The 26494-nt window shown below is 48.5% G+C and overlaps 1 protein-coding gene and 1 long non-coding RNA gene across 2 annotated transcripts in view; one reads left to right on the top strand and one right to left on the bottom strand.

Annotated features, from left to right (window-relative positions):
- myo6a (myosin VIa) overlaps window positions 1-26249 on the top strand; it is a 79508-nt gene extending 53259 nt beyond the window's left edge. Inside the window, 12 exon segments of the mRNA XM_046374000.1 lie at window positions 2114-2204; window positions 4863-5013; window positions 6248-6456; window positions 8198-8276; window positions 11089-11249; window positions 12165-12203; window positions 17042-17145; window positions 19469-19600; window positions 20643-20669; window positions 23135-23353; window positions 25437-25613; window positions 25616-26249. Of these exon segments, the coding sequence (XP_046229956.1) occupies window positions 2114-2204; window positions 4863-5013; window positions 6248-6456; window positions 8198-8276; window positions 11089-11249; window positions 12165-12203; window positions 17042-17145; window positions 19469-19600; window positions 20643-20669; window positions 23135-23353; window positions 25437-25613; window positions 25616-25875 (1649 nt within the window). The 3' untranslated portion in view covers window positions 25876-26249.
- On the bottom strand, window positions 148-442 carry LOC124050993. Its single transcript, XR_006841715.1, has 2 exons — window positions 367-442; window positions 148-280 (listed from the first exon to the last, which is right to left on the bottom strand). It is a non-coding gene; the product is annotated as an uncharacterized LOC124050993 (long non-coding RNA).
- Window positions 26250-26494: the final 245 nt, after the last annotated feature.

Raw genomic sequence — 26494 nt, 5'->3', positions numbered from 1 at the left:
ACATTCAGACACACAACGCCGGCGGAAGGCGTGCGTCCAGATCACCAGATAGTTAGAACTATCTTTACTTCTAAATGGTGTTCATCAATAATGAAATGATGCATGTGGCGCTTTGCTGAGAGTCATGAAGTGGACAAATGTGGATAATCATTTTAAGAAGTTTTATTTGAGTAAAAATGTGAACCGTTTTGCGGCTGTTGGCCGTGTGTGGATTCAGCTTTGGTTCAGTTAAAGCTGTTTGCATGCAGTTTTGTTCTCCTGAGGTCTGCTGCTCTGGTTTCTGTAAGTAAACCAGACAAGAGGAATATTTTACTGTTTGGGATGCAGACACCTGGTACTCTGGGACTGTGCTGATCCAGGACTTACCACAAATACCATCTGTGAGCAGAAATAATTCAACTTGTCCGGCGCCCTGATGTTGTCAGCTGCTGCTGCGATCAAGGAGGCCGTGCTGTGAAATGTTTGGAGAGGCAGCATCACATCAGGTGGAGAGAAGGTGGTAGACGAGCACCGACACAGAGCTCACCATGACCAAGCCCTGTTATGAACTGCACTTTCTGATCCCTTCGCCAACCCGGAGGGGCTGCCTCCCGCATATCAGAGTCAAAATGAGATTTGACCCAACAGAGTCTGTACAAATTTGGTTTAGAGTTAAATATTGAACAGCTGTGCTGATGTCAGCAGCTCAATATTGTTTGCATCCGGAGTCCATTTCTCTGAATACTGAATATTCAGAATACTCTGAATCAGTCCTCTACTAACCCGTGTTTCTGCTTTAATATGAGAAGAAGGCAGCCATCTTGGCTCCCATAAATCTGAGCCTGATTAACTTATACACACTCAGCTGTGATGACGGCTTGTATCATCCTCTGAGCAGAGCTGAGGGTGACTTTAGCTGCTCCGTCCGTCACGGCCGTCGCTGTCAGTGCCTTCACTGCTGGTCCTTGTCACCTTTGTCCAGGCAGACATGTTGGAGATCCGATCATGCAAACAAGGGGTGGATCAGTATGCACAGATGGCTCGCCGAGATCCTCGAGGGCCCCGCGGACGGAGCCAAACAAACGCTGTGCGGAGCGTGAGCTGCAGAGACAGACTGCTGTTAATAACGTGGTGTTGGGCTCCTGCGGGAGGAGTGGTATATCTGTCTGCTGCGTTTATCTCTGCGGCGTCTGAGGAGAGTTCGTGTCAGTCACCGTCTGCCTCCAGCCGTCTTCATCCCTCGTGCTTTCTGCCTCATCGTGTCACTCTATCTGTCCTTATCTCCGCCTGCCACACTGTGGTCCCTTTATCGATCAAACAGAGAATGAGCTTTATTGGCAGGAACTGAACAGACGCGAGCGCTGCCAAAGCTTATCATTATGTCCCATTAAAAGTGACTGCGATTGTCCAATCCACAGAGTTTACTGTGTTCCAGCTAAAGCAGCAGCTACAAGATTCTCTTTTGATTTTCCAAAATATATTCACTCTAACCAGTCTGTGTTGAGAAAACACAGAGTTATTAATTCGGCCATCGATTGTGTAGAAATGATGTTGGTATCGATCTCTGTTTGTCTTTCATCCTTCATCTCTTTGGTGCTCCCTCTTTCTTCCCCTCACTTTCAGTTTTTCAGTCACAAAAGAGAAATCTGTGTTGCCAAAGACTTGGAAAGAGATGAAGTCGAATCACAAATTCTGCAGACATCACAGAATGTAAACTGCATTAGCGTATGAAAGCAGTTACGCTTAAATCAGTGAAGCAGAATCCCGAACACCAAGAGGCCGACAGGACGTATTTTATATCGACAGCATTTGTAAACTAAACCCAGAGGTTTTTTTCTTGTATTGATTTCTTCATGGAGACTGAAAGAGGCCCCCAGTCCTGCAGCCCTGCTTGGGAGGCCAGCTCAGGCCGCTAACCACGGGGCCCGGTCTGGTCCAGACCAGTTAGTAACGACTGTCAAAGCTGGTGACAACGAGAGATAAAATCACAAGTCAAGTGAAAGCTTCAGTCCATGAAGACAGACTCCAGATGAGTCCAGATGAGTCCAGAGTCTGGAGCGTCTGTGCCCTAGCAGGTCTCGTTTGCAGGAAGTTGATGTCTTTTCCTCTCGTTCTTTCTTTGTGTGTCTTGCAGTGAAGAACAAGATTTTGTACCGGGCCAATGCCTGCATAAACATGCAGAAGACGGTGCGCATGTGGCTCTGCAGGAAGAAGCACAAGCCTCGGTGGGTGTCCCGACTGTTCTCCTCTTCCTTCATCCACCATCCTCTCTTCTTCCCCCCTCCCACTTCCTCCACTCCTTCATAGTCTTCTTCCATTTCTCAACCTCAGCTTGCAGCTCTCTCCTTCTTTCCTTCCTTGTTCTCATTTTCTTTCCTCCTTCCCACCTTCCTTTCTTTTCTTCCTTCCTTCTCTCTCCCCTTACTTTTATCTCTTCTTGCTCTTTTGCTCGCTTGCCTCCTCCACTTCCCCGTTGTGCTCCATCATCCTCATCGTTCTCCTCCTCCTCTTCCTCTTCATTACCTGCCACTTTCACAGCTCAGCAGTGTCAGTGTGTCAGCCTGACTCACACACACACCTGACAACACATATAGCTCTGTTTATTACCTCTGATATTCAGCGATAAATAACGGAGTCATGGTGGGAGGCAGGTGGAAGGACTGGATGGAGTATGCAGGTAAAGAGGAGAAGAAGAAGAGAGTTTTTTTTTCCCCGTGGGGGGTTTTCGTCCGATCTGGCAACCTGCTGGTCTGTGTCGACAGGCCGTGTGATTGTGTTTGGGCGAGCTGCTGATGACAGTGTGATTACAGGGGGCGGGTGGAGTATTAAGGACGGAGACGGAGTTTGGGAAGAGCAGCAAAAGAGAAACGAGCAGAAAAATCACGCCTTACTCGCTTTTCCGTCCTGCTAAGGCCATCGAGACAAACTCTTTTCAGTACGTTGAAATACATAACAAGCAGCAAATGAATCACAGGCTGAGGACATAAACATAAGAGATTTAAACTGGTTAAAATGAGCCAGCTTGTCTCATCTTTCACGTTTCTGCAGTCTCCTGCCGCAGTTTGTGCTGGGCAGCTGAGCTAAAGTGTCCAGCAACACACTGATACCCTTCAGGTTACCCTACGTGTTACCCTTCAGGTTACCCTTCATGTTACCCTACGTGTTACCCTTCAGGTTACCCTGCGTGTTACCCTACGTGTTACCCTTCATGTTACCCTACGTGTTACCCTTCAGGTTACCCTGCGTGTTACCCTACGTGTTACCCTTCATGTTACCCTACGTGTTACCCTTCAGGTTACCCTGCGTGACCCAGTTCATCGTCGGTCGTTTACTTTTCATATACTAAAATTCTAAAAGTTTAACTCAAAATGTTCTGTTTTCTTCTGGGAAAAGTATAAGAAAATAATGAGAAACGCAACAAGCTAGTGTTTGCCTCATGCATTATAGATCTCCACTGGCCTCAGAGTTTACGTTCTGTTATTCTCCTCTTTATTTGGGATTATAAACGTCATAGAAATAAAAAGGTTCACTTCTGCAGTCCAGAGCGAGCTAGCGGGGCTGCTCTTGCTGGGTTTTGAGTACTGGGTGCGGTGATCCTGCGTCAAACTCTGCTCCCATCAGATCTCCTTTAAGGGTTTGGGCCACAGTGCAGTTCAAGTTTAGCTGCTGGAGGCCAACAAAAACAAGATTTCCTGAAGCTGTTCAGTGTCTTAAATGTTTAATGTCGAGGTGTTTTGTGTTGTGTGCTGCTCCACCAACTTCCTGTTTACAATGTAACCCAAACCCTGGTGCCCTCAGGGGCCTCCGTCCATCATGTTGCTCTGCGCATGGCGGACGTCCCACCAGAGTCTCACAGCTTTCAAAGCTCAACATGCAGCACGTTTCACTAACAGGTTGCTGGTCGGGTGAAAAAGCTTCTTACATTATTAACGCAGCAGCTCGTCACAGTGTGACTGCAATAATTAAGGAATCATGAGCTCGTGATTTGATGCGTGAGAGCAGGAACCTTAAACACAGTGTCATTATCGAACCTAATTAGGTTGCATCAAGTCTCTAACCGTAATTGAGATTATTGGACGAGTAATTTGTCAGCTCCACAGCAGAGCAGATGAACCTCACAGCCTGTTAGATACTCAGAGACAAGATTAAATGAGCTGAAGCCTGGAAGAGCTTGTGATGTGGGCTTGAAGCTCAGTGTTTTTGTCCCCTTTTCAGTTGAATGATTGTGTCTTCACAGTACGCTGTGTCTGACTCCACTGTGTCCTCTCTGTGAGTGGCGTTCAGCACTCTGCAGCGCCACATCAGTTCTTGCACGTTTAACCCAAAAGTCAGCCTGACACTCTCGGGTCTTTAACAGCTTTGAGATCATGATGAGAATTCATTTTCTGGCTGCTTAACATCATTTTATTTTGAGATTAAAGGGCCGAGCCGCCAATTTTGTGTGTCAAGGTCAGTTTAGTAGTCATGGGGAGCAAACACAGCCTGTGAAAAGGGTTTTATACTGTTTGCTGTGGCTCTGAGTGAAGTCTGAATATAAAGCCTGTTTGAGCTTGGAGACCGCACAGAAAGCCTGCGTCATAAACTGGGCTGAAGGTGAACCGGAGCCCCAGGTTCCGGTGGTTAACGTCCTGTTTGTGGACTCAAACTCTGTCACGTCCGAGGCTGAATCACACATCACACCAGTGAGGAAACAGTACAGATCTTCACATTAATTCTCCTCTGGATTTTGTGTCTGTTTTGGACAAATTCTCCATAGCAACAGGAGCCGGGGCTCATGGGTAGCGTAGTGTTTCGATGCCATGATTTCACTCCACATTTTAAGTTGTATAAGCCCAGCGAACGTGTTTACTGTTTGTTCTAACTGTCATGTGCATCCGCTTTAGGATCGACGGGTTGGTCAAGGTGCGAAGCCTGAAGAAGAGGATGGACCGCTTCAACGAGGTGGTGACTGGGCTGAAGGAGGGCAAACAGGAGATGAGCAAACAGGTCCGGGACCTGGAGGCCGCCATCGACTCCCTGGTGGTCAAAATCAAGGTGGGTGAGGCGGACATTTTGACTCCTTAAGGATGGTGTTCGACTCTGCAGCGAAAGGCCTTTGTGGTGCTGTCTGCTCTGACAGGCACACACACATGTGAAGAGTTTTGTTTCAAAAATAGGATATCCATCGTTCTGACAGCAGTGCCACCTCCTGTCAGTGAATGATGGACAGCGTGAAACCAGACCACGTTCTGGTGCGGTTTGACAGGCAGGTGCCGCCTCAAGTCCCCGCTTGATGAAATGAGAACAAATGGGATGCTCAGGATGAAGTGGTGATGGTTTTACAGTTTGCTACATGTTCGTCAGATAAAGAGATGGTTGGATGTTAGGTCAGAGATCTTTGACGTGACGAGTGCGAGGTTCAGACTGATGAAGAGTCGGGAATCTTTGGCTTCTCATTATCACACTGCTGCTGAATAGGATTAAACTGTTTTGTGTGACTTGAAGGCCACCTTCTGTTCACATATTCTTGCCTTTGAGTGTCATGGATCTTTATGTTCCCGCTGCAGATTTAATTTTCTTTGATTTTCATCATTTAGCATTGCTGTCTTCTTTATCCACCCCCACTTTTTTCCCAGAGTGGAGTCTGAGGTGTGACAGGTGCTCACTGCAGTAAATATCAGTGTGGTGGTGGAGGGACTCACGTCTGTCATGTCAAACCCTGCAGCTTCTTAGGCAGCCGGAGGATAAAAGGTAGCAGTGACAGCAGACACGTATGAATGTTCAAACCCGCTTCCCTCCTCGGGTTTACATGGCCGCCGTGTGTCAGCCGTCAGGTCGTGCTCTGACGACGCCTGAACACGCTCTGAGAGGATGATGCTTTGGTCCCTGACGCTCCCATAATGGCAGTGAAGAAGGTCCTCACAGGCGCTCGTACTGTCGGCGGTGACAGCTTTACTCGTCTGCACAGGAAATAAACTTGGTGAGAAAGGCTGTAGTCAGACTCCTCACTGCGTCACTGGGAAAATGCAAATCCTCGTATAAACGATGGGTAAAGTAAAAACTATGAGAGGTGGGATTACCTGTGGCCTCCAGGCAGTAGCGTCAGGGAGTGAACTCATTGCACTGTGCATTTCAACACTGATTTCCTTCTGCAGGCTTGGAGCTGGTTCAGAGCTAAAGCCTGGACCACATAAAGGACTCTGTGCCCAGAGTCATCACATCATCAGCCACTCAGGTGAACTCCTACAGTCAGGAAGCATCACTAGAACTTTGTCTTTGTGTCTGTCAGAGCACCACCATGAGCCGCCTGGACATCGACCACGACTACAAGGCCCTGGTGACCCGGTCGGAGCAGCTGCTGACCGCCATGCAGAACAAGAAGAAGGAGGAGGAGGAGCGCGAGCGGCTGCGGCGCATCCAGGAGGAGATGGAGAGGGAGAAGAAGAGGAGGGAGGAGGAGGAGCAGCGCCGCAAGCAGGAGGAGGAGGAGAGGCGACTGTAAGTGGGAGGGGGTTCGGGGCCTCTTAACGTCTCTGCTAGTTTGAAAAGTGCTGCGGTGGACTAATACGCTCAGTGTCCGCTCGTTTTTAAAGGTATCAGCAGGGATTTACATAACGAGATGACTCCCGCTAAAGGATTTATTTTTACAGAAGCTGTAAAGTGTTATCAGGCTCAGTTGTTGCTTTTTACATTTTCATAATGCAGTTCACTCAGGACTGACCCGGCACCCGAGCAGGACCAGCACGAGGCTAAAGAGGAAGGCGTTCAGTCGTGGCCTACATGCAGTGTGAAAGCCCACAGGCTTCTGAAATGTTCAACCACTGCTGTCCAGCTCAGTTTGTTACTGGAGCCACAAAATCACATCATCAGTTAGTTTGAGAAAACAAAGGGGAGGAGTGAGACTGAGATTGTTTAACGAAGCTCCAGTTGTAGTTCCCAGTGCCACACATAAAAACTGAAAGCTCCATGCATTCCAGCAGGCTTGTCTTCTTGTAGCTTAAACGAGACGCCACAGCCGGCTGGCCTTGGCATGAAGACGCCGGCGAGCCTCTGAATCCGTCACGCTCTGCTCTCGGTTACACAGAAAATTTCATTTCCTGCTCAGATTGTGGCAGGCAGATTCTTCACTCGTGTTCGACCCCCACAGCCCTCCACCCCCCTCAGCGGCATGGAAAGTCTTTTAGGAGGACTGATGGGGGCCATTGTGTTCGTCACAAACCACTAGTCGCTAATATAAGACATTAGAGGTGACAGCCCAAATTTTATGGCTCACTTTCCCCTCCCTTTGCTCTCCTCCTCCTCCGGCGAGTTATGAAACCCCAACATTCAAGTGAAGGTCACAGACTGAAGGTCATGAAAGCAGCAGAGTGTTGGCCCCGTAATGCCTGGTTTTATAGGATTCCACATTTCATCACAGACTCAGTGCAGGTTTAATCCAGACGTGGTTTATAAGGACGTGTTAAAGGCTGCAGTTTGTCCCAGCAGGCTCCACTCCAGGCTTTAAAGAGCGCAGAGCCCGTCCTCCCTCTTTCTTTCACACTCCGGGCTGATGTTTCTGTTCGGAGCATGTGCAGTGTGTGTGTGAACGAGGCAGCAGAATCACCTTCAGCTGCTCCATGACCACAGACTACGAGCAGTCAGTTGTCAGAAGAGCAAACATCTGTGCTGTAGTTCTCTGCTGTGAGGGCCACGAACATAAAAAGGCTCCATCACATCACAGTCAGTATATGCATCAATAATTCATGATTGATTAGATTAGTCGTTGGTCACTTTTTAAGATAATATGCCAAGTCTTCCTTCAGTTGAGCTTCTTTATTTACTTCTTGCTCTCAGGCCGTTGGACAGCTTCCAACACTGTGTCTTAGGAACCAAAGTGATCGGGACTGAATCGGTTCAAACAGCAGCTTGACATGAACTGCAGCTTTAGTAGTTTCTGCTGTTTTATTCTTTTTCCATTCAGAGAAGAAGAAGGCTGACGTCAGAACCGGTTTCTCTACCTCCAGTCTCACTGTGTTTCTCTCCCTCTGTTCTCCATGTCTCATCTCTTCCTTTTCTTTCTTTCTCATCCTTAACTTGTCTTGCTTCACTCTTCTTCATACATTTACCCTCATCTGTTCTCTCTCTTCCTGTTGATCACTAACCTTTCTTTCTTTCCTTTCGTCTCTCTCATATCTCACGTTTCTCTGCTTACGTCTGTGCTTTCCTCACTTCCCTCTTCTGCTTCTTTTCCCTCCATCAGGAAAGCAGAGATGGAGCTGAAGAGGAAGCAGGAAGAGGAGGAGAGGAGGAGGAGAGAGGAGGAGGAGAGGAGGATTCAGGTGGGTGTCCGTCCACTCAGAGGACTCAGACAGACCGGGTCTTTTGTTTCATTTGCTGCCCCTGGTCGAGCCAGCACAAGAACACAAACATTTCAGACATCCATCAGCTCTTTGTTAATGATGTGGCAGCTGCTGCTCTCTCGCCGCCACGTGAAGGAGAAAATGTCTGGTTTTGGCACTTACTTGTTTAGTTGAGCCCCACGGTCGCTCTCTATCAGAGGAATTCTAACTGACTACAGCGTTTCACTTTAGGAGCCACGATTAATAAGTGGTCTAATAAGGTCTGATCAAGCTTCAGCTCTGTTCGCACTTTGTGTACCCGGCGACTCTCCAGTTAGTCCACAGAGGAATGAAATGTGCAGAAATCTCAGGTGCCATCGTCACTTTCTGACTCAGCACAATCTGAAAGTCGCACCTAAACCCAAACAGCTCGCTGTGCTCGTTAATTACTGCCTCCAGCTCCGGCAGGAGGAAGACTCGAGGCCTCAGCTCCGCTCAGCTCCAATAACTAAATGCTGATTGCATGTTAATGCTTCAGTCATGATTAAACAGCAGTATAACATATTTAAATCATGAAAGTACTTTTATAGTTGAAGTAAATTTGGCTCATAATACTGTCTGCCTATAGACTTTGGACTCGTGAGGAGTCACAGCAGAAAACCTGTTGTGTGTTGCCGTCCTCACGCGTTTGTCTTCCGCTTGAAGCCCTGAAATCCCTCCTGTGCAGCTCGACTTCTCTAATCCACGTCTAGATGTTCAGGCAGGACCATGGACACACTTTATCTCTCTCCATCAGGCGCTCTAATGGCCCTCCCTGTCTCTCTGTGTCTTCGTCTTTCTGGGTCTGTCTTTGTGAGCAGCGCTTTAAGTGTTCGGAGTAAAGGCAGCTCACGGATCAACACTTAATAGTTTCTGGTCTGGATTTAGGGTGGAGGTAGAAGGAGGTGAATGGGGACACAGCCGGTGTGTCTTCATCCACAATGGACAGGGGGACATTCAGAGTCTCTGAGACAAAACCAAACCACTGACACCCAAACTGTCTGGGTGGACAGAGGCCACTCGCACACAGAGAACCAAGCATCAGTAATCTGCTGTTGTTCTTATCGTTTGGAGTTGTGGCTCGTATGAAACTGAACATCTCCTCTCATCCACGTGCAGCAGACGCATCAGTCTGAATGTTTACGTGTGTGTGTGCGTGCGTGTGTGTGAGAGAGAGATAACGGGTTTTACGGCTCACTGGCTTCTCTGCGTATCATCCGGCGTGTCTCCATCTTGTCCATCTGTTGCCGTGGCGGCAGGTTCCTGTGGTTCTCCGGAGAGTCGACGCAGCCCACATCAGTCTACAGATTTTAGTGGCCGTTCAGATCAAAGCTGCTGGCAGGGGGCCCCGGAGCCCCAGGCTGGGTTACCCACTTATCTCCCACGCTTCCACCAGCTCAGAGTCGTCGGGCTTCTCAGCACGTTCGCTCTCTAAATTTTCATGAGTCCCGCTGCAGACTCTGACGGGGCTCAGGATTTAAGGAGAGGAGGTCACTTCAAATTTGTTTCTCTCTTTACCCGTACGTTCACAGTTCTTATCCAAAATGTGATGTGAGCCATTTGGAAGGGACGTTCACTGCCATTAAATGATTTAAACCACATTCATAACTTTCCTCGGTCTCGTTCAGAGCATCACAAACGCAGTTCTGCTGCTAAATCAGCTGCTGCGTCGCGCTTTGTAACCACCTCTCATCCAGGAAGTAAAACAGTCAGCATGGGAACCCGATTCTCAGGAACAGATGAGTTCTGCTGTGGTGCGGCTCTCAGATGTTTCACTGATGACAAGTGATGTCTTTTTCCCACTCAAAATTTCCCCATAAATTAGCATTTACACTTGTGAAGTCCTTCTGTTCTCATTTGATTGGCTTCGTGTGCTCTCAAATTTCACGTGGAACAAACTTTGGTGTTCAGCAGTCAACAGACTCGTCAGCATCATGCAGAAAAGGTAACACGAAGCTGCTGGGAAAGTTAAAATGTAAAAATGTTGCAGAAATGCCGATGAACTTGAGGGGGCGACCTGAGCCCCTCGGCTCCTCGTGTCCCGACTTACGAAGGCCGCTGGATGAGCGCAGGTGGAAAAGGCAGCGTTAATCGCCCTGGTTGGCCGCGCCCCTCACCTGCCCCTCCGTTAAGGAGGAAGAGGAGGTGAGGAGATGATGTTCTACCTCCACGGTTCTTCGTCCGCTCTGTTTGCAGGGGGGTTGGAGGGCATCTGTGCGTTCATGCTGCTGCATCGATTTGCACTTTTCTGCCGTCATGAATACCAACAAGTCATCGTGTCCACGGCTGCTGCAGCTTCTCACTCTCTTCACGTTGTTGTTGTGTGCACATGTAAGACCAGTTTTTGCAGTACCTGGAGTGTATTTTCACTACTGACTGGTCCAGAGTCAGGAGCGACGTCTTCAAATTGTCAGATCAGCTGTCCAAAACCAAAAGATTAAGAAATAAACGAGACAGAAATAAGACACAGAAAAGCAGCAAATCCTCACCTGTGAGAAGCTGGAGCCAGTGAAGGCTTGATGTGTGTTGGCTTCGAGCCGATTGTCAGCTGGTTGGAGTTACGTCGCTGGTGCTTCATGTGGACAGTCTTGTCTGAGTGTGGGGCTGCCGTGCCGACGTTTTACGCCTGCAGACGGACGAGTCAAACACTGAACATTTCTGAACGTGAGCAGAATGTAAAGCAGCAGCACAGACGCTCCAGCTGGGCATCGAATGGACTCAGAGTGCAGGCAGAAATGTGAAACGATATGTGTGTGTGTGTGTGTGTGTTCAGGAGGAGATGGAGCTGCAGCTGCAGGTGGAGCGAGAGGAGGAGGCAGCTCGGCAGGCCGTCCTGGAGCAGGAGAGGAGGGACCGCGAGCTGGCGCTGAGGATCGCCCAGAGCGAGGCGGAGCTCATCCCCGAGGAGGTGACCAACGACTCGGGCCTGCGAAGGTAACTGACGCAGCCGCCGTGTTTGTGTCTCGCTGTCGGCCTGTTGCCACGGACGGTTCGCAGTCAGAGGGAAGATCATTTTCCAGAACTTTTACCCTCCAACCGAACCTGACTGTGGCTCAGGAGGTGAGTCCACGTTCCAGGTGCTCCTGGGGGCTGCTGGGAGTTCTGACACAACACCACAGCCTGAACAGAACCGAAGTGGTTCCTGCTCTCAGGTCCTCATGAGGTTTTCTCAATTCAGGTTATGAAAAGCTGCGAAGGCTCATTTAGGACAAGAGGAAACAGATTCTCAATCAGTCAGATCGTTCATCTTGATTATGATTAAAATAATGATTTTGATATTTGGCTGCTTTTATTAAAAATAAAATGTCTGGTTTTTAGTGGTGCAACGATTCAGCAAATCCACCATTCAGTTCAGACCTGCAGGGTCTTAACAAAATGCAATGTGGCACAACCTTTTTCAGTTTCCAGGCGGCCCCTGAATGCAGCATGTAGAGGCAGCCAGCTGGACACGACGCCGTCGCACAGCGTTGCCCGGTGGCCACTGGTGGTATTGCAGTAGAGGAATTCATTAGCATGATAAGAGACATCTGTAAAACTGACAGGAGACGTCAGCCTGCTCACAGGGTCAGCTGTTTAACAGGGTCAGCCGCCTCATTTTAAGGTTTTTGTTTTCCTGCTCGCTGATTCAGGTCACATCTTCAGTTTGACTGATCATAATGATGTTTTACTCGACGTCTGTGTGGGCTCCACATTCAGAGCGTGTCGTGACCCTGAAGCCCACACAAACCACTGAGACGGGTGGAAGGACAGGCAGACTTCCTGTGTGTCAGTTTGACGTTCTTGACGTGTCCACTCGATCCTGTGTTTAACCATTTTCTTCTTCTTTGTTTTCTTTTTTCTTCCTCCCAGTAACGGCTCCTCAGTCCCGTCGTCCCCAGAGAGAGCAGCGTAAGACCTCGGCGATTTAACCCTTTACTTTACCCCCAGTCCCACCCGCCTTTGACCTGTCAAACATAACCAACCCCTGCATGCTGTAACAATCTGCCAGCCGAGCACAAACTTCTGTTCTGTACCAGCAGCCGCTGAAGGCCACTAACAGAGGCACCAGTTTACACACTCTGGTTCCTTTACTTTGTCGTTTTAAGTAGAAGTTCTGTTATGCAAAGTAATCGGCACCAGTTTTAACTGACGTGATTGTCGTCCACCAGAGACACGATCGAGGCTCAGATTTATCAAACTTCTGACGGTTAGACCAAAGGTGAGGAGTCAGGAACCATCTTTAAAAGTAACTCACACATTTAATGATAATCTACAGGGACAAACACCTGTGTCATTGACACGGTTTCTTCGCTCTCGTGTTAATTTCAAAATAAGACAAGTTGACTTGATGACCTCTAAAACACCAGGCTCATGTTGGTGAATGTTAGCTGCTGTTATGGATCGACACACACACAGTCAGCTCAGCAGAAAACGCTGCACAATGAAAAAGATTGTTTTGGACTCTTTCATTGCTTTATGGAATTGGTGAAACTTAAAGTAGAACAATAACATGAAAAGACACACGAGGTGCTGAGGTCACACAGAAGCATGGAAATGTTTAGAAAGATTAAAAAGAAACGGTTTGGCCGAAGGCTAAAATCGGGAATCGTTGTGTAATACGTCATCAGAGTCACATGGGAAATCAGAAGTGAAGTGAGTCCTTCACCTTTCACTGATGTCAGCAGTTTGATAAACCGCGTCCTCCGATCGGAGTCTGGAAGGAGAATCATTGTCGATGGGATGAAAGGAATCGCCTTTCCTCCTCCTGATTGGTTTGTCTTGTTGTTCAGTGCTGCTCCGCCTCATAATCCTGTAATCCTCTCTTTGCAGCGCTGCTGGAGCCCCAAAACTCAAGAGCTTGACCATGTAGGTTTCCTCTCAGCACTGAAACACCTTCACAGCGCTGTGTCCCGCTCCGTGGGTATTTCATTCTATATGTAGAGAGGCCACGTTAATCAGATGCTGGTTTGCACCTCGGGGTTCGCTCGGGAGCGTCGCGAGGTCGAACAGTTCACTGATGCGGGCCTCCCTCGCACTGCTGAGTCGCCCTGAACGTTGAAGCTGATGCTTCACGTGGTGACTCAGCTACTCCAGCTGTGTGGCCGCGTTACGCTGACACACACTGTGAGGACTGCAGGTTGGAAGCCCTGTAGTCCTCTTCAGCTCGAACACCTTTTTTAAAAATATCACTGCAGCATTTTTAATGTTTCTCTACAAACTGACTGGAAAGTTCAAGACAACCAGAAGCCAAACACCCTGGAGCACACAGCTGTTCACGTCTTAGAGCAGATACTAACGCACACACTCACACAGCTCCTCCATTTTCTTCCTTCTTTTGCTGCTCCACCTCCTTGTTTCTCTCCTCCACCTGCCTCCATCAGCACTCGTTTTGTTCCCTGCTTCGCAGCCCCACCTGCTCCCGCCTGTCCTATGGTTTACAAGCGACCTTTTCATGCAGCTTGTTGTGAAGGGTCTGGATGGATGTGGCGAGTACACTCAGAACTGCAGTAGCCCACGCCGTAATACTTTAACTGGTAGTCGTATTATTGTGAATTTGTTAAGTCTAGCTGGGATTAGGATTACATTTGCTGATGACTGTTGCATTAACATTTTTTTTAATTAATTTATATTTGTTAAATATCCTGGTGGAGGCCTCCCCCCTCCTGCAGAGAGACCTAATTTCCCCTCGGGGATGAATAAAGTCATCCGTCTATCTGTCTGTCTATCTATGCATGAGAATTATAGCCTTGATACGCTGAAGTATCGCGTGTCTGACTTGAAGAAAAGTCAACTCGTGTTTTAATAGTCAGTCCAAACCACAGTCTGAACAGAAGTGTTTTAGGAAGTAAATGCTCATTATGTTTCCCTTGAAGAGAGTTTGCTTCTTGTCGACTTCTGTACGTCTTCTTTCCTGTCATCTGCACTTTGTTTTTCTTTTTGTTTTTCCTTCCTGTTCCTAAAAACTCCACTCTGCCTCCTTGTTCATCGTGTTATTTATCTGCTGTGAGTGAAAAAAACATCACAACAAAGTACTAACTGTTGTCAAACTGGCACCATCATGCTTTTCTAGGGAGGAAATGGCGAAGGAAATGACTGAACTTCTGGCTCGGTGGGTAGAAATCGTTCGTCTCTGCCTTCAGTGAAAATCTCTTCACAAATCACTCGCTTCGACTTTGATTCAGACGAGAAAACTTGATGCAGAAATCCTCCTAAAAGTTGATTTTGCTGATCAAAATGTGATTGAAGAAGTCTGATTAACAGGCTGAATTACCCCAGTAATGTTTAATATCCACTGATCTCTCTGCTTTGCCTTGTGAAGCAGTTGACCTGCTGGCCTTTGCAGAGTGAAGTTTGTTGGTTTTGTTTTTACTTCACTACTGCAAATGCAAATGTTTTAGCTGCTCCTGAGATTGAACCACTGACAAATAAAGATGGCCGACTCATCTCCACTTCCTCCCACTGTATTAAAGTGATGCCAAAATATCCCAGATATGTGAGCTGCCATCTTGTTCTGGTGATGTCATTTGGAGCCAGAGTTTGTGGAGTAGTGATCGGGAGGTGGAGCCGTTTCAGCAACTTTTCATCGCATCAATTAAAACCAAACAGAAAAATGAACACTTGAACTCACATCAGCGTGATAAGAACAACCTAAAATGACAGAAACCATATTTGGGAGAAATTTATTTGACGTGTACTTTGAGTTTTTAGTTTGGCTCATGTCCCATATGCTAACATGGAGGGGAGGAGCTTATGAGCTGTACTGCAGCCAGCCACCAGGGGGCATCCAGATGTTTGGGCTTCACTGGTGCAGAGCTCCCATGTCGTCCATCTTTAGATGCAGTCAGTGGTCTCACCTCAACCAGCAGCTGGTTTCAGGTCTGCAGATCCAACCTGTCCAGCATTGAGTTCTTTCAAAGCAGCACTAAAGATGATTCTGATTTTTCACTTTGTCGTTGTTGAAATGAGTAGAAATACAGTCAGCTTTCCAAGTAATGTGAACAAAAGTGTTTTAGTGTAATGTTCCAAAAAAAAGTCCAAAAACGTTTTTATTTGTGATGTTTGTGTTTTTAGGGACTTTGGCCCATAGTGAACAGTTTATTTGTAATTTCTTACTTCAGACTGGGGAAAATTCATGTGAAAATCATTTAAAAGGAAGCCTCATGTTGGCTCACAGTGAAAAAGTCGTCAGTGTGGTCGTTGCACAGCGAAGCCAGCGAGTTTCAGTTCAGCAGCTGGTTGGTTTTTCAAGGCTCAGCTCCTCCTGTGGTTGACTGCAGAAAGTTGAGCTCGAAGAGTTTGAGGTGTGGACGAAAATGTTTTCCATTTCAACTGATTATACTTCCGACGGCGCGGTTCCCCGTGGCTGACTGAGCACTTTCTCATCAGATTGGTGCAGCTAAGTGGACTTCCCCACGTGTGCTCCTCTCAGGCGTGAATGAGTGATGTGAGTTGAGGCGATGCCAGTCTCGCCTCCTGGTTCCTCTGTTTGTTCATCTGTCTGAAGCTAATTGGCTCAGGCCGCGACAGGAAGCAGGAACAGAAGGTGACTGCGGCGCTCAGCCTGCTTAGCTCGCTGCCAAAGCCCCCGCGTGCTTCTGGGAACACGGCGTGGCCGTCCCGGGTCCGAGGCTGTTAATCACAACACGCAGAGCCACCCAATAGGATTAGAGAAGCAGCAGGGTCCCGCCTCCAGCTTCCCAGTGTTCTGAAAAGGGCAAATCCCGGTCACGGATTAATCAGGCCTGTCAGCAGCGCCACGAGGAGCGAGCAGCACGCCAGCAGCACGGCCCACAGCTGGAGCCGAGCTCAGCTTCACGCTGTCATTTATAATTTAATGCTGGAGCCGGAGCCTCGTACCAGAGGCGCTTTCTGGCATCCTGGCGACTGAAGCAGCATGCATTTTAATGACTTCACTCTCAGACCTTCTTCTTGTAGTCCTTTTGTAGAAATCTTTCTGTCTAACCTGATGCTGCTTATCCCGATCTGTTTCACCTGCTGTGAACCTGCAGCTGCGTCGAGTCACAGTCACAGTCCTGTTCAGTCTGTGGTTCTGCTGTCAGGTGGCTGGAGTTTACCAAAAGGTGATTCATGTCGCTTCTCAGCTGCTTTCAGCCTCCACTCATGACACACAAATGATTTTAGACACAGCTGAGAGGTTTATTACCAACATTTCCGCCGCGTTTACGTTGAGCTTCACCTCCAGACAAAGAGTTGACGATGATCAGGACAAACCGGCTAAGACCCAGTTTGAAATGAAACCTGATCCATGCTGGCCTTGGCCTGACAGATTTTAGGATTTCTTTCATAAATGCTGTTCTTGGGTTTTCTGGTTATTCTCCTACACTCAGATAGAGTGTAGATGATAGTACAACAAGGATTTTTTATCATTTATCCTCAACACAGACCATCAGTGTGAGTCTTTTATCCCCCCTTTCTTACTCTGAAATCATGCAGAAAACCCCAGGACAGCATCAGAAACTCTGGTGAAGGAAACGCTTCGAGACACGAGACAGAAACTCAGTCTGAAACACAGAAAATGCAGTAAAGTAATACAAATACTGCAGCTGAAAGCTTTGATTATTTGCTGTACTCTGTAAACTCCACCCATCTGCCTCCATGTCCAACTCCCAACAATACTTGACTTCAGGTTGTAGAGGATAACTCGGCCCTGCCGGGACCCCGCGGTTCACTGCTGCAGGTCTTTGTTGCTGACTTCCTGCGTCCTCCTTGTCTGTTTCCTGTGTCAGAGGTCCACAGGTCCAGGCCTCCAAGGCTGCAGCCGGTGCCAAGAAGTACGAACTGAGCAAGTGGAAGTACGCTGAGCTGCGGGACGCCATCAATACCTCATGTGGTGAGTGTTAGTTTGTCACTGCAGGGTTTCCCTCCGACACGCTCAGTCCTGCCCGGCAGGAGGTTCATCACAGCGCAGACCAGAGAGCCTTCAGCCCACCTCATTAATCAGGAAACACAAAATCTGGTCTGAAGATCAGTTTTAACTCTGTGGTCCACAGTGAGTCAGCTGCTGGCCTGGATGTCCGTGGTCCTCTGAGGAGGACTGGAGTCATTTGTGTGGATGAATCCCAACCGTTTTGGTGCCTTTTAAGCCTCACCGAAATGTAAACTGTTGCACCTGTGGACAACAAAGAAGTAATTTGGCATTCGTGCAGATGAATCCAGACATCTTTGGTGGCTCCTCCTGCACCACATTAAGATGTAGTTTACAGCTGAAATACGGTGACATGATGGACGAATCGCCAGAAATTTTACAGAGCGAGTTCACGCTCCCCAGAGGAGGACCCGTTTGATATGTGACAACTCGTGAGCTTTCCTCACATGAAAATGTTAACTTTCTGCTAAGGTTATCTGATATATTTTAATAGGAAGATGACTTCCTGATCCCACGTTTGAATTCCGGCTCCACAGAAGAGGAACCGATCAGATATTCTGTCACTTGTCCTTCAGCAGAGCCGTTTGGACACAGCAGCAGTTTGGCGTGATCACTTCCTTTTATTTCTGTAAGCTGAGCCTGGTTTTATGACCACTTTGCTCATGTGGGAGTGAGCAGAGTACGACTCTTAACAAAAGCCAGCATGATGACACCACAGCTGAACCAAAGTGTAAAGCTCAGTGAAGACCAGAGAGTCCCATCATGAGCTGCTTAACCTTTACGCTGAAGTAAATGACCATCTCATCCAGGTGCTCCTGTGGCACTTCAGTGTGACTCACATTCATTCAGAAGCTGAGATCATCTCGTTTTGTACAGCCGTCAGTCCAGCTTAAGTCTCTTATGTTCAGATCTACTGAGAAGCAGCGAGTCAGGCTTTGGTGAGACTGTGGTGGGTGGACCTCACAGCTTTGGAAGAAAACCTTTTAATGCATCAGTCTGGTGCACTTTGAGAGCGAGATTAAGCTTCTTGATCATAAATAACACAGACGTGAATGAGAAGAAAGCGTACAAAATCACCTGATAGTAAATAAACCACAGAGCTTTGCTGCCTGGTAATTAATGACTTTACAGCGTAAACATGTTACAGTCAATAATCAAAGATTCTCTAAAGCTGAGACGTGACAGATTAGACCCTCAAGGTAATTGATGGGAAGCCGCGTGCAGTCCTGTCTGTCGGAACAAAACGATGGCTCCAGCTGTTGTGTTAATCAGCTGTTTGTGTTCTCACTGTTGTTTGAAAATGTCAGTTCACCCACTGAAATGTCTGCGGCGGCCTGGACACAGTGCTGAGCGTGCTCACTTTGTTCGACACCCGATCGACTCAGCGATTAATCAACCGCTCGTGGCAGTAACGATCGGACCAATGGGTAACGGCAGTGAGCGCGAGCTGCAGGACGAGGGCGGCGTCCCACAGACCGACGAGTGGGTTAGCTGTTAACAGGCCGCCCGGCTCCCAGACGGAGGAGGAGACCGCATACTGATGTGGTCACGTCCGCGGCTCCTGATGATGTGCGGCGGCGGAACAGCAGGCCGATGAGGGCTCGTTGACACCTGCCTCGTTCTGCTTTGTTCACACTAAGTGGAAGTTGTTGTTTTTTCTCCCCGTTTGTCTGCCTGCAAAGTATTTTTGTTCCGCCGGCGTTACCTAAGCACTCAGTGTGCATTAAGCGTCTCACAGCAGACTGTCAGCCTTCGCGCTGCCCAGGACAAATTGAATGTTTCTTTGTCTTTTTACCTCTGAAGTCATTTATCCGAATCATCCTGATGAAATGTGTTATCTTGATGCTGTGGGCTTCTGTCAGTCAGCGTGTGTGTGTGTGTGTGTGTGTGTGTGTCCATGAAACTCGTGTGAAGGCTTAACGGTTTATCATCGTGGTGTCGTCGCTAACAAACGTGTGCCGTGTAGCCAAAAGTAAGCGGACACCCTGACCCCTTAGTGAAAGGAAGCCTGACTGCCGGGGTACACAAAGCTGTTTTAGACCACCGACTCACAAAGGGAGTTCTTGGAAACATCATTGGTTAGCTCATGTTACTTAGAAAAACGGAAGCTATGATGTATCAAGCAACATACAAACGTGTTTTTACAGGTTAAAGTAACACGATGGTGCATTGAAGGTGCGGCTGCTGCAGCTCCAAGTACAAATGCAGACTTACCGGGAAAAGATCGTGTGATGTCAACCTGTTGAGTTTGCTCAGACCTCTCACCTCACTGCGGTTTCTCCTCCAGACATCGAGCTGCTGGCCGCCTGCAGGGAGGAGTTTCACCGCCGCCTCAAAGTGTACCACGCCTGGAAGTCAAAGAACAAGAAAAGAAACACGGAGACGGAGCAGCGAGCGCCCAAGTCCGTCACCGACTACGGTACGACATTTCACTGCTGTTTGAGCTTCAGTGTATCTTTTGTAGGCTCACTTTGCATGTTTCATGTCCGTAATATCTGAAGAAAATCTTAAACGAGTAGATTATGAATACCTCAGAAAATCTGAAGGTTACACAGAAATTTGAGGTCAGATCAGATTTACAGGAAGGCCTGAACCCAAAAAGCCCAAAAGATGCACACATGCCGACCAGAGTCCGACCGAAGTGTGAAAACCACAGAGCTAACCGACCCTGGAGCTTCTCCTTCTGAGAACTTCATGCAGATGAGCTCCGCGGTGCGTTCAGGGTCACTGCCAGTTCGCCGTGTGGTTCGTGTTCTCTGTCTGTCGCCATGGCCTCACGTCCTCGTGCCGTCTTCCTCTCATTGCTGTGTTGTTATGAGACCAAATGATGGACATCAGTGAGTCAGACGTCTTTTACTGAAACTTCTGAAGCCTGACATCCTGACTTCACTCAGTTTGGGGTTTTTTGGTATTACAGAAACATGTTTTCAACATGAATTTCGGAAAAATATCCTGGGACAGGAGTTTAGCCGTTACAGACTGTCCTCAGTCCAGCCTCTGCTGTTCAGTCTGTCAGCCAACATGGATGACATGCAGCTGCTGGACAAGCTGACGCTGACGTTAGCCTGTTAGCTTTACGTCCTCTCTAACGTAACACTGAACGCCCGTCTTCTCTCGTCTGTTACGCTCGGCCGGCCGTTGTCATGGATACAGGCGGGACGGGACGAGTGCCGACAGAAGAATGGAGTTTAGAGTTTTAGTCTGAGCCGGGACAGGACAGGACGCAGCTGTAAGATCACTGGAGCAGGTCCAAAGCGTTTCCGTCCAGAAAGAGGCCTTTGGTTTGATCCATCGTGTCACTCATTAACACCAGATGAAAGTGTAATAATGATGAAGTCTGTATCATCGTTTATGTTTTCACTTCTTTGTCTGTTTCTTACATGTTTTCATGTCTCACGTGTTTCACTGTTGCTGCCTGTTGCATCACTTCCTGCAGTGTAACCTGGCATGTTTACTTTCAGATCATGCACCACCTGTGAAAAAAGCATGTAAGTGGTTCTCTAGTGTGTGACGCTACTAACTGCAGCGCTGCTTATTAACCGCCTCCCCGACACGGACGAGGTCTGCTCTTAACGGGGATCACTGCTGGCCTCGGGTTTGTGCTGCTCTCTTTGATGGAGAAGCTTCCCTTTCGGTGGTGGTGGAGGTGGAGGAGGTGGAGGAGGGTGGGTGGGTTTCCACGGCAACCGCTGCCTCTATTGAGACGTGTGTGAAAAAGATCATTTGAGCGATTGCGAGGCGCGGAGCCGCCGGTGCGGCGGTGGCAGCTCTCGGCCGTTTCTGCGAGACGCCTCCCAGACAGCTCTGATGGTTTCGTAAAGAGCCGAGGTAATTCCTCCGAGCTCTTAAGGCTGCTGTTATTGATACTCCCACACGGAGAAATTCTCATGGAGGGAGGAGGCAGAGGGCTTTCAGGGCATTTTGCCTGGCTTGTTCGGCGGCAGATGATAGCATCACGTTCACAGGAGCGTGACGGGAGGAGAAGGCCGCCGCGCCCGCTGATTGGAAGGGGAACCTTGTGAAACGTGTCCTCGCTGAGGCGGCGAGCAGACGCTTCACTCCATTCACCCCAACTTAATGAAGATTTCAGATACGCAGCAGCCCCCTCAGCTGTGTGAGGCGTCCAGTGCAGCAATCAGAGCGGCCTGAACGTGTTTCCGAAGCCAAGACCGTCAGTCGACTGAACCTGATGAGGTTTGTGTTGGAGTTCGGTCAGTTTGTTTTGTCCACAGTTCTGCTTCGTTCTGTTTGGAAAAGTCCTCCCACCAAAATTAATTCAGTCCCAGCAGAATGTGAACACTCAAAAAACAGGGAAAAATAAAGTGGAATCCAAATCACTGCTGAGCTTAATGCTACCAACCAGATGAAGTACAAGACCTGGGCTGGAGACGTCTCAGGCTGTTTGAAACTCAGCAGAAGCTCTCAGACGTGATGACAGTGAAATTAGTTAAAGAATATTTGGTTTTAGAGGCTTGTCAGACTCCAACGCTCGTCGGTCAGCCGTCAGAACTACTGGAACCGAACTGTTAACACACCAGCCAGTCCTGCTTCAGTTATCTCTGAAGTTGGATTTCTTTTGCCCGTTGGGGTGAACGTCCCCTCTGAAACTCGAGCTGTTTGGGCTTGAAGAGGAGGATTAATGAACGGAGCCGTTCCCGAAGGTGTCGTCAGGTGAAAACCTTGACAAACGTGCTGAGCGGTGGACGGCTTGAGCTCCGTCACTGTCGGGTGGATGAACAGGCCGCCTCCTTCCGTCAGCCTTGAGACCTGAACGCAGCTCCCGACCCGTCGGCGAGTCGCTTGAGGGGACTCACCTGCAGGGAGTTCAGCTGGAGTGCTTCTCTGCAGAGTTTCTCTAACTTCTGCTGCTTCTCCTGACCCAGACGGGCTGGTCTTTCATTGGTTGTTGGGAGGTGGTGTGACGGCGCCTTTTCAGAAGCTGCAAAGCTTCATTTTAACAAGTGAAAAGTCTTGGACTCGGTTTTAAAGAAGTTCTCTCGTTTCGATTCTTCTGCTTTAGAAACGTGGACTATAATAAGGAAATAAGACAAATAATTCTTTCAAAAAGCTGAGCTGCATTGGAAAAACGCCAACTATGTCGATTTTAAAACTGAATCCAAGATCAAATGACTTATTAAGATGAATGTTTGCAGAGGGCCGATTCAACAAGCTGCAGCTCGAGTCTCTTTATGCCTTAGAGAAGCTTCCTGTAGATTCGTATTTCACGCTCCACTTTGTAGAAAGATGCAAATAGTTTATGTTTTATGTTTGACATGAGTGTGCAAAACCCTCCATAAACATCTGGCACGCTTCACGTCTCGCTGATTTCCTCCCTCTGCTGCGGTCTGTGCCGGCCCTCCTCTAACAGCAGGACTGCACCTCCACATGGAGACCAGGGAGCGTATTCAAACCTGATCCCGGATCAGCACGGCGGGGCTGTATGTTTACATGCAGTGAGTTAATGGGGACCTGTTTAAAGCTGACCTGGCAGACTGCGTACAGTTCAGGCTCTGTGGCGTTTACAGCCTGTGAAGAGCAGCTGTTAAAAAGACAAGCAGTCCACTGCTGTGACTGAATGGAAATGTGACCTAAATTATCTAAGACCTGCATGAACTTCTCCTTTAGAGGCGTATCAGACATTTTGTCAATGTGTTTGTTAGCTGTGTGGCGCTGAGTCACATGGAGCTGATGTCTGTTCAGTAAACATGAGGCTAAAGCAGGCGGCTGGTTAGCTTGTCTTACATCACAAGGAAACGCAGCACGTCACGCTCAACTGTTTTATTGTGTTCTGAAGGAGGCCACAGTCGTAAGTTAGCCCACAGGTCGCTAACGTGATCACTGACCGTCTGTCCCCTTAACTGACCCCAGGCTGCATGTAGACATGGTCCCTGACTGCTGATTGGTTGCTGTCATCTGTAGAAGAAGCCTAACTTTTCTTCCTTCCAATCAACAGCCCAGCAGAACCCGGCCCCGCCCATCCCGGCCCGGCAGTACGAGGCGGCCATGAGCCGACAGCAGCGCTACTTCCGTATCCCGTTCATCCGGCCGGGTGACCAGTACAAAGACCCCCAGAACAAGAAGAAAGGCTGGTGGTACGCTCACTTCGACGGGCCCTGGATCGCCAGGCAGATGGAGCTGCATCCCGACAAACACCCCATCCTGCTGGTGGCAGGTCAGTACAGCATCGAGACAGGAAGGAACTTACAGGAAGAGGAAGTGAGGACGGATTTAGGAAGACTGAAAGCTGATGATTGTTGTGTTTCCATCTCCCTTTAAACTCTTTTACAAAATAAGGAAAAGACACATGAGACAAGCAGAAAAACGTACTAAAGTTATATTGGAGACAATGAAATCAAAGTCATTGCTAGCTAATTAACGCTGCGTGTGCGATGATGTTTGAAACCTCGGCTGACTTCTTTTTAGTAATAATAAGAAGGCTTACAGGAGACCTGAACATGATGGACGCACGATGCTGATTGTGTCCAGCAGGTTATCAGCTGCAGTTAGCTTGTGGTGAACAAGTCTTTTTGTCCCTGTGCTAACCCGCTTCAGTTAGTTAAGTTAGTTAGCTGATGACTGGTGTGACGGCGAGGAACTGGTGCGCTAACGTTAGCAGCACGTCAGAGCACATGAACACATCCTTCCTTAAACTTTAACTGTCTTGTTTTTGAAAGTATTACAAGAAGCTGTGGGGAATAGAGAGGATGGAAGAAGGCAGGAGAGTGGCACAAACCGGACAGAAGAAGAAACGGAGGGCCGCGATTGGTGGCAGGGAGGGACAAGAGGTCGAAAAGCCACTCGTCATCGGCCCGCTTTAGCTAACGTTCAGGAATCTGTGGCCGAGCAGCAGTCATCATCACCTCCGGTCATAAAGCAGTCGAGACGTTCGCCGCCCGGCAGCTATAAAGAATATCAGGCTTTTGTTTTTTAGTTGTCCTGCGCGGGACGTCCGATGTGAATCACCGAGCAGAATTTCATCTCCTCAACTGTCACCAGAACGTGACTGTGACGGATGTGCTGGTTCAGTCAGGTAGCATCACTGTTGTGATGTGTTCAGAGGAAAACAACAAGGTCAAAGCTTTAACACGAAAAGAAATTCCTCTGCCTGCTTCTCAGACCAAACAAATGAAAGCAGCTGCGTTTGCATCTCATCAAGCTGTGAAATGACTGCCGATGCTCCGAATGACGAGCCAAAACACAGCATTTACAGCAAAATCCAGTTGCTTTGTTTACCCGTCTGTCTGGGCGTGTGTGTGTGTGTGCGCGCGCTGATGAGTCAAACCTCACGGCTCCCACCAGAGGTTTCCTCCACTCTGTTTGACTTGGAGGATTTCGGTCGTCTGTGGGTGTTTGCGAGGTCTGGGTTTCTGAAACCGTGGCGCCGCACGTCGTGTGGTCGGCGATCAGAAAGCAGTCGGTGTTCAGACGGCAGCAGTTCGTGGGTGAGTCATCGTAACACGCACAGCTTGAACCTGTCGCTCCTGCAGATGCACTGTGGAATCCCGACTCAACGTGACCTGCCGCCGCTCGGCGTGTTCGCGCTCCTGCGGTTTGAGTTCAGGATCAGAACAAAGTCCAGTGACCCTCATGTGCAACACTGACTTTGGATCAGTTCTGATCTCAAGTGCAACATCAGGAGAAACCACAGCCAAGTAGCTGTTTAGAAAGCCTGACTGGAAGTGATCTCATCTCAAAGTCAAGACTCGACTCCTGCTGGTCTGGGACACACCTGAGTTTTATAAGAGCCACAGTGTCGTCGTCTGCCGCCCGCCAGGCTTCAGTCCCCTCCATCACCGCCATCTGCTCTGTTGTGGCTCAGGACGTTTCCTCGTCAAAGCCTCCTCTGTGACGAAGAGGAAATCACAAGGCAGGCGCCTAAATGTGTCCTGACACAAAGTTTTCAATCCTCAGCGTGTCCAAAGAATCAAACTGAGAACATTTTCCTAAACGAGGCGGCAGAATTCGCCCGCCGTCAGACCGTTTGACCAGGCATCAAGTCACCTGTTGCTTTTATATCTGCACAGTAACTTCTTGTCTTTATTTATGAGATTTTCTCCGGAGGAAGTCCCGCCGGTGTGACGCTCTCGTTGTGCTGTGTTTGGGGTGTGAATATGTTGACATGTTAGTTTATAACATGGAAAACCTGCTGCTCGTTTGAATGTGCTGAGCTCAGCTGCAGTTTCCGGACTCTTCCACGCTGATTAAGCCTTCGGGTGTTGTGAGGTTAACCCTCAGTCTTATTTCCTCGTCGACAGGAAAGGACGACATGGAGATGTGCGAGCTGAGTCTGGAGGAGACGGGCCTGTCGAGGAAGAGGGGAGCCGAGATCCTCCCCCGGCAGTTCGAGGAGATCTGGGAGCGCTGCGGCGGGATCCAGTACCTGCGCAGCGCCATCGAGAGCCGGCAGGCGCGGCCCACCTACGCCACGGCGATGCTGCAGAGCATGTTCAAGTGACGGGGCCCGGGGCTTCTCACTGCAAACAAAGGGACAAATGCACCAGCTACCTAACACAGATGGCGTCTGAGCGCAGCGCACCAGGTTCTGACCGGCTTTCGGCCATTTTTCTTCGCTGTCCTTTTGTTTTTCTTGCCGTGTCGTTTATTTTTCTTTGTTCTAGCTGGCTTTGGGTTCCTGGAGACGGGGCGAGCGCAGGGAGGTTTTGCGGTGAACCCTATGCAGGAAAATCACTCTAAATTAACGCATGTGGTTGTTTTTCTGGGGAGATCTGTTCTCTGTCACATGTCTAACGACGAGGCCTTAACGCTACTCTAACAGGGTTTCATTGCCACAGGTGGGACTTTGTTCTTTGGTTCAACCAAGCAAGAAAACTGAATTCCTTTGTAATTATTATTATTATGCATTCCTGATTATCAGTCTTACTGGTGTGTGGCTTCCATCTTAACGGCTAGCTGGTGGTCCGCGTCCGACTTTAGACCTGCTGTTTACGTTGTCCTCATGTGGCTCTTATGGGGCGAAACCCACGAGCTCGCCGAGCTGCACGAGCGCCCTTAATTCAGTCAGATATTTGCTAATAAACGCTTTTTACCTTTTGGTCTTTCCAGCCGAATGTAATTTGAGACCTCGTTGATTTGTTCATGTAGTCATTCCTCTTTTCTTCTCATGACGTGTAATTAACGTGTGAAGCTAATGAGAGAAAGCGTCTGAGGCTCGAAACACGAATCTCTCCTGGGTTGTTGGGGTTTTTTTGTTTGTTTTTGGGGCTTTTGGCCACAGCCATGATTCAGCTCTGTGATTAGCTTTTGTTTATCAAGCGAAGCAGAAAATGTGAAATAATTATGCAAACGCTGAGAT

The sequence above is a fragment of the Scatophagus argus genome, chromosome 19 (assembly GCF_020382885.2).
Source record: "Scatophagus argus isolate fScaArg1 chromosome 19, fScaArg1.pri, whole genome shotgun sequence".
Classification (NCBI taxonomy): Eukaryota; Metazoa; Chordata; class Actinopteri; family Scatophagidae; genus Scatophagus; species Scatophagus argus.
The sequence above is the reverse complement of the archived record's forward strand: the minus strand, read 5'-3'. Positions and strand labels throughout refer to the sequence as shown.